The 7,278-nt window shown below is 39.7% G+C and overlaps 1 protein-coding gene across 9 annotated transcripts in view; it reads right to left on the reverse strand.

Annotated features, from left to right (window-relative positions):
• Window positions 1-6,859, reverse strand: part of GPATCH8 (G-patch domain containing 8) — a 102,855-nt gene extending 95,996 nt beyond the window's left edge. For 4 of the 9 annotated variants that reach the window (XM_067715569.1, XM_067715572.1, XM_067715568.1 and 1 more), the window contains exon 1: window positions 6,630-6,710. Coding sequence is in view for 2 of the 9 variants with exons in the window: in XM_067715564.1 (XP_067571665.1) it covers window positions 6,630-6,674 (45 nt within the window). In the remaining 7 variants the exon portion in view is untranslated. Of the gene's footprint in view, window positions 1-6,629 lie in introns of all 9 variants that reach the window. The other 5 variants (XM_067715564.1, XM_067715565.1, XM_067715570.1 and 2 more) reach the window with 5 other exon arrangements.
• Window positions 6,860-7,278: the final 419 nt, after the last annotated feature.

Below are 7,278 nucleotides of genomic sequence, written 5' to 3' on the forward strand. Positions count from 1 at the left end.
AGGCACACCTAATTATTCCATTTTAAGGGCTCTCTCTTTTCCTTAGGGTTTTGCATTTATTGACTATAATACTATTCATCTGATAATCATGCTAGTCTTGTGTGTAATAAACTTAATATTATTACTTTTGTTATCTCTCCAGCTAAAACAATAGCTCCTTGAAAAACACCACTTCTTTTTTTTTTTTTTAACACCACTTCTTAACCAACTCCGCCACATAATCATACATACTATTCTTAGTACAACCCCTATTCAAATATTGTTTTAACAATTTTTAAAATTAGCTTATATTCTAAAAAATATTCTTGAAGTAAATAAACTCCTTTGCATCTCTTGTGCAGATGATACCCTAAAGTAGTATTAAACCAATTAAATTTTCAACCACTTTTGCCCCTTCTTTAAAAATATTCCATAATTTTACTCATAGCAACAAGAGAAATTATTGACACTACAGCATATAATCCACAAGCATCAGCTTTAGTTTCTTCTATAGTCAAGACCTAAAGTATCAAATTAATTTCTTGATTTTTTATCAGTACTGCCTATAAAGAGGGTGAAAAATTAAGCTGTTCTTCTCTCATCAACTCTGGAAAAATACTATTACATGAACCATGAGATACGAACACTAACTTTTCCAACAATCATTATTTAAAATGTCAGATACGAAACATGATTAGACTTCCCTGGCAGCGCAGTGGTTAAGAATCCACCTGCCAATGCAGGGGACACGGGTTCAAGCCCTAGTCTGGGAAGATCCCACATGCCACGGAGCAACTAAGCCCGTGCACCACAACTGCTGAAGCCCACGCGCCTAGAGTCCCTGCTCCACAACAAGAGAAGCCACCACAATGAGAAGCCCGCGCACTGCAACGAAGAGTAGCCCCAGCTTGCCACAACTAGAGAAAGCCCCCGCGCAGCAACAAAAACCCAACACAGCCAAAAATATATAAATAAATTTATTTTTTTAAAAAAAAAAAACACCATGATCAATGACTTTTCTCTATTACAACTTTAAACCTGGAGAGCTATTTTGTATTTCAGTTCTATAAAACACAGCAATAAATTGAAATTCCCTCTCGAAATCAATGTAATTGCTAAAGAGTGGCAATGATGGCAAAAAATAATTGGAACCTCACGAGATGAGAGTAAATGTAATATTACAAAGATAACTTTCTGGTTGCTTGACTGACACAAAACACAAGATTTATCTTACCCTAAGATTGTCAGTAAGAAGAAGAATTAAGGCAAGAAACAGGAAACTCGTGGTTTTGGGTCCTAACTTTAATTTCTTACTCTCTATAGCACTTACTAAAACATTATGTGCTATTAACCTATGTACAATGCCAAACCAACTTTAGCTATACTTTTTCCCCATACATTCCTAAATTAGTATAAAATACTAAGTGTATGTTAAATCCCAAAGATATCATTTTGTGTAAGAATGACAACACGGTATATTCAGCCTGAGCATATTTAATTTTTTGCACTGATTAATACAATATGCATTAAGCACATTTGGTTAGACTTCCAAGTTAAATGGACAATTCATTTCTTATAACTGGAAAATCATTACAACATCTTCTGGTATTCACTGCAATATCAAATCAATGCCTTCTTTCAGGACTTGTGGTGGTCATTTGTAATTCCTTTGGTAATTGCCATGAGTCAGCTTTCACTTAATACTAAATGGCAATGCTAATATGAAAAGAGAATGCCAGGCATAAAGTACCAAGTTGTTTCAGGAAGGAATTTGAATAGAATTCAAGAACTGGATGTCTACCTCAAGCTGGAATCCATTTTCATTAATAAAATATTAGAAACTTATTAAATCACAAGAACAAAAATGAAACCTCTACATGGGTTTCAAATCCATAATTCAAGATTTCATGAACTTCTGCTACAACTTTTCCAAAAATGGTAATCTTGACCACATCAAGAAAACAGACTGTTCTTTATTCATTTTATCATGTACCCAAATAGACTGAATTTATATGGAAATTATCTCAGCAATGAAGCAGCACAATCAGGATAGCTAATTATATACGTTAAAAAAAATTTTTAAGTCACAAACTTTAGTTCTGGTTATATAACTTAAAGACCTGAGAAAATGTGATAAAAGAATCCTTCGCAGTACTTTAATGAGAATTCTGTGACACATACAGACTAAAAGGAAGGAATACAACAGGGACACCTATTTTTCTATAATTTTGACGGCACTCAGCCTAACGATATATTTGTCTAGATCTTACTTGTTTCTTCTTGGTCTTCCATGCCTACTTTGAAAACAAATAAACAAGGGTACCATCACATGGAGCCCTATGATCACACTTCTCGCCAACCCCATCCTCCCTTCAACGCAAATTATAAGTGTCTCTATGATGTTATTCCTTAATATGCCCCACGTTTTTAAGTGCCTTTTACCTTAAATATATACCCTCTACCCTTCAAATCACCACCAGAGAGCTTTCCTTTATGCTGACCTTTCTTTGGCCACTCTTGATCCCTTGAGAATATACTAACCAATAATTTTGCATCTGCTAATAATAATCATGCCACTTCATCATCAGTATTTTGAAATTTGTACAGCCTTGGTTCCAATCCTTTCCACCTATCATAATGTATATGGGAAACGAAACAGTAATGATTTTGCATAAGTTTCAGTCTCCCAAGCAAAGCTGACAATGATTTTCATAGCTAGTGGCATCTTTCAGATGATAGGAAACACAGGAAACAGAGATTAGAACACTTGCCCATGTGCGATCTCTGGCATGCCTGCATTAGAATGCCAACTCTATTACACAGACCCACACAGAAAATATATTAATATATTTCTATGACCTAAATATTTTAAAACTGTAAACCTCCTGACTTAATGGTCTCAATTAAGAATTATCTGAAGGTCACATCCTGGTATCATATATGAAACACAAAAAGGAATCCTACAAACATACTACATAAAAGTAATACATGACTTGCTTATTGCTGTGTACCATTATGATTACTATATAGGTTATAGGAAGTTCTTGAGTAATTTTTACATTTTTATTATCACCTTTAAGATAGTTGTTTCTCTCATTATCACTCACTGATCTATTATTGTAGCTCCTTTTCATTAGAAATCTAATGCAGAATACATTCAGAACAAGAAGAAATGAGAGGCTACTCTAAATCACCAGTCCTCTGCAGGTACACAAGCTGAAGAACATTTCCTCACTAACATTCAGCTGCATCATCGCTAATAGCTGCGCAACCACTAAATGCTAAGCAGTGTGTACACCTCATAGCTGTACATCACTGTACAAATAATACTTTCTTTAGTGAACTTGTAGTTCAAAGTGCTGAACACATCTATATTGTAAATTATACTATGTTATTTTCCATTAGTTTGTGTAACATTTCAATCTGTGAACAAGTATGCCTTAATCTGGTAAACGTAGGCAGAAGTCATGTCTCATTCAGAAATTGAGGTCAGATTCTTAAAGTAGTTAAAACTCTTAAAACATTAAAAAAATAAATACATCAGCCTAAATCACAAAGACTTCCAAAGATAAAATACCACTTAAAAGGGGTACACAAAAGAATGTCTGAACTAAAACAAGTTAACAATATATCCTGTACAACAAGGTGTAACTTACTACTGTCAGGAGCCTCCCTAGAAGCCTTGGGAGACCAACGAGAAACAGATCTGCACAAAACGGAACAGAGTAAAAACTGTAATTGTATCACCTCTCTAAAAGCTCATTTATTCTTTGTGACCTATAAGTTTATCCTACACATTTGATGACTCGATTACAGTTATATAAAATACATAATTGCCAGTAGAGATAATGGTCATGGGCACAGGTTCAAAAGTCAAAAAGCCAAAGTCTGAATCCAGGTTCTGCCATTTACCAGCTGCGTATACTTGGCCAAGTTATTTAATTATCTGTGCCTGAGCTGCCTCATTTGAAAATGAGAGTTAATAGTGTCTACCTCCTAGAGTTATTGTGAAGATTATGAGGTAACACACATAAAGCTCATAGAATAGTACCTGTTTATTAAAATGAAGTTATCAAATGTTTTCAAACATATGTCCCTGATAATAATTACTCTTTATATTCATAAGTGCTTCAAGTGGCATACCAGTTAAGCTCCTCACTATATTATACAAGACACCTTTGAAACTTTAAGTGTTCACAAAATCTAATAGTGAAGCCACCTCTGACTCCATACTAAATTCAAGAGACAGTATTCAAACTCCCCAAAATTTGCACTTGATGGTAAACTGGCAAAGAGTGAAATTCTAAATTATCTTGCCAAATTAAAGGCAAAGAAAATGATAATCATCTAGAACTTACCAGAGGAGGTGCACAGAAAAATTTCCAGTACTAGAAAAAGATCTGTTTAAAGCAACAGGATCTGTGCACTGTGTCTGGAAACCTACTTTGGATCTGTTTTCAAGTGTACTTACTAGCTTCACCTCATTTATCACTTAAAGCCTTAAAAGAAGGCCACAGTTAATTTTGAATAACCTGACCTTGAACAACGTTTCAGATATATTATATGCAGGAGCATCCTATTATGTCTTCTCTCCAATAACTAAATCAAATGACATCATTAATGAAAATCAATCTATATTTTCCCTTTTATTAAAACATCCAGAAAACAGTACTTTTAAGTATTTTTAAATGAATGATTTTTTTTAATGTTAGCACAATACTTTACAGAAGTTTTATTATCCTGTAATTGTCTAAAAGTTTTTCATTACCAATGCCCTATTTATCCATAATGCTGGGACATCCGAATTTTAAATACCAATATTTACCTGGCTGACCCAATACAGCAGGAATTGGGTATTCCAATATAAAAGCAGTGCATAAAATATATGTAGTATCTTCAAAGGGCTACCAAGCAACCAAAAGCAGATCTTATATAAACGCAACTACAGCAACAAAAGAGAAAGTCATCTTACTTGAAAAAGTAGAGGCTTTCTCAGTTTTTTCAGGTGACGGCATTCATACTCTGCTCCCCAGTTTTCAAAATCTTTCAAGGCCCTGCAAATCCTGTTTGTTTGACTGCTGAAATCCTGTGGTTGACAAACATTTCCCCTCAAAACTTAGTTGTCCATATTATTTATTTTCAATTTTATTAAGTGATCCTCAAATTCTCTCCTCTGAAAAGCACTTGAGGATTTGTTACCAACATGTCTCCTTAAAAAACTACCAATAAATCCCACACATCTTGCAGCCTACTCATGTTTTATGGTGCTCCCTAAAACAAACAAACAAAAAATCACCTCTCCCAGGGTTCAAATGGCTAATATGAACTGATGGCTTCCAACTTCCCAGGACCTGCATTATAGCCTTAAACACCTTGAGATCCTGTGTTGTGCTGCAGCTATCAGCAGGCGCGTGATCACAAGGCTTTTCAACAGCCCCAGATCCTTCACTGCTGCAAAACTTCTCATAAGCGTTCTAGGCACTAGATTGTTAACAGTGTTGGCTTAACTGTTTTACCTGTTTATTTACCAACCCAAACATCTCGGGGAATTTAAAGCCTTCAAACTGCCTTCCGAAACCTATCCCGTGTATTCCCGTGTTACCCTGAGAAAGATCTGCAGCGGGATAATAATTTGAGCTCGGCATCCCCTGACCCAAACTGCTGTTGCCAGGATATGCGGTAGTAATGCAGTGGTTTCTTTGAGATTGAGGATGTATTTTAAACCCATCTCTACTAAATCCCTTTTAGTACCCGAAACTGCTGCAGTAACAATGCTTAACTGGAAGGTATTCGAAACAGCCGAAAGACGTGTTGTTCTAATTTGGCCTTAATTTTTTCCTCAATAATGCTTGCCACGGCAAGGACATTTTTCCATACAACGGCTGCAACTGAAGAAAGAAAAATCAAGCTTTTGGTACTAGTCATCACCTGCTTGTAGTCCATCATCAGGACGCTTCTTACAAATCTCTCGAGGTAGGATTTAGGGCTAAGCTTACATCGACCATCATCCTGTAACTTACTGTTTTCCAAGCCCATTTAATGGTCTAATGACAACAGCAACATTTACGCCCGGAGAAATCTCAATGTCTGACTAACCAAGAAGGCGTCTGATAACTAAAGCCCTCTTTCTCCGGGTGAGGATATGGAAACATAGACAATGAAAGGGATTTATCTGTTACAATGAGGAAAGAGGGGGAAGGACCCCAAGAAGGGCCGTGCGAGCAAAATCCAGGGGTTCGGGAGCCCCGGTCTCAGCAACACTCGCCCCAAGCCCGCCCTCCCACCCCAACCCAACCCGCCGTGTCCCCTGGGAGACAGCCCAGCGCCCGCAACACGCTGGGCACACCCGAGGGCAGCACAGCCCTCCTCCCACCCCCAGCAGCCAGGCTGGGGCTCCCAAACCCGCAGCCCGAACAGGCCGAGGCCGTAAACCCGGCGGCCTGAGGTAAAGAGGTAAGAGGATACGGGGTGAGAGGAGATGCGGCCTCGCCTCAAACCGGGAGGCCCCTTGAGGAATCAGAGGAGGGAGAAAAGGGAGCCGTTTCGGAAGCCGGAGCAGACCTCGGAGAGAAAGCGAGCTGGGAGCGAGGGATGAGGAGGTTCCGGCTCGGCCAGCGCCTTCCCCGGACCTCGGCGACGCCCGTGTTTACCTGAAAGTCTCGGTCCTCGTTGAAGCGGGAGAAGCGGTCCGCCATTTTGCCGCCTTCACTCCTCTCAGGACGACGCTCTCCGGTTCGCTCCTTCCCTCCCGCGACACCCGCCCCCTCGCTCCCCTCCAGTGTTCCCCGCCTCCTCCCACGCCCACCCGCGTACAGGTCAGGGAGGGAGGAAGCGAGATATGCGCGTCCCGACCGGAGCACCGCCGGCGCAGGCGCCTTTCTACCCTGGAGGCGGAACCTCCCCTCACGTCCCCGCTTCGCGCGCGACCCAGAGAGAGAGAGACCCCGGCGGCCGCGCGTGCGCACTCGCGCCAGAGGGCTGCAAACGCTTCCGGAGAGAAAGGTCACGAGAGGGCGCTGCGCTTCTAGGGCCGGATGTTTTCAACCTGCTCCCTTCTCCCCGTAGGGTATCTCTTTTTGCACTCTTGCTTGCCTGAAAACGGAGAAGCCCATCCTCTGCTTTCTTTACCAAATAGCAGCATAATGTAGTGGCTGAAAGCGCGGAATTTGGAGTCAGACTTAGTTTCGAATCCCAGGTTCACCCTGAGGATTAAACGGCGCACGAGACAGGAAAGATCCCTTCTCTCATAGGGCTTACATTCCAGTGAGGATAATCAGATAATATAATAACATAATTTTA

The sequence above is a fragment of the Pseudorca crassidens genome, chromosome 19 (genome assembly GCF_039906515.1).
Source record: "Pseudorca crassidens isolate mPseCra1 chromosome 19, mPseCra1.hap1, whole genome shotgun sequence".
In the NCBI taxonomy this organism is placed as follows: Eukaryota; Metazoa; Chordata; class Mammalia; order Artiodactyla; family Delphinidae; genus Pseudorca; species Pseudorca crassidens.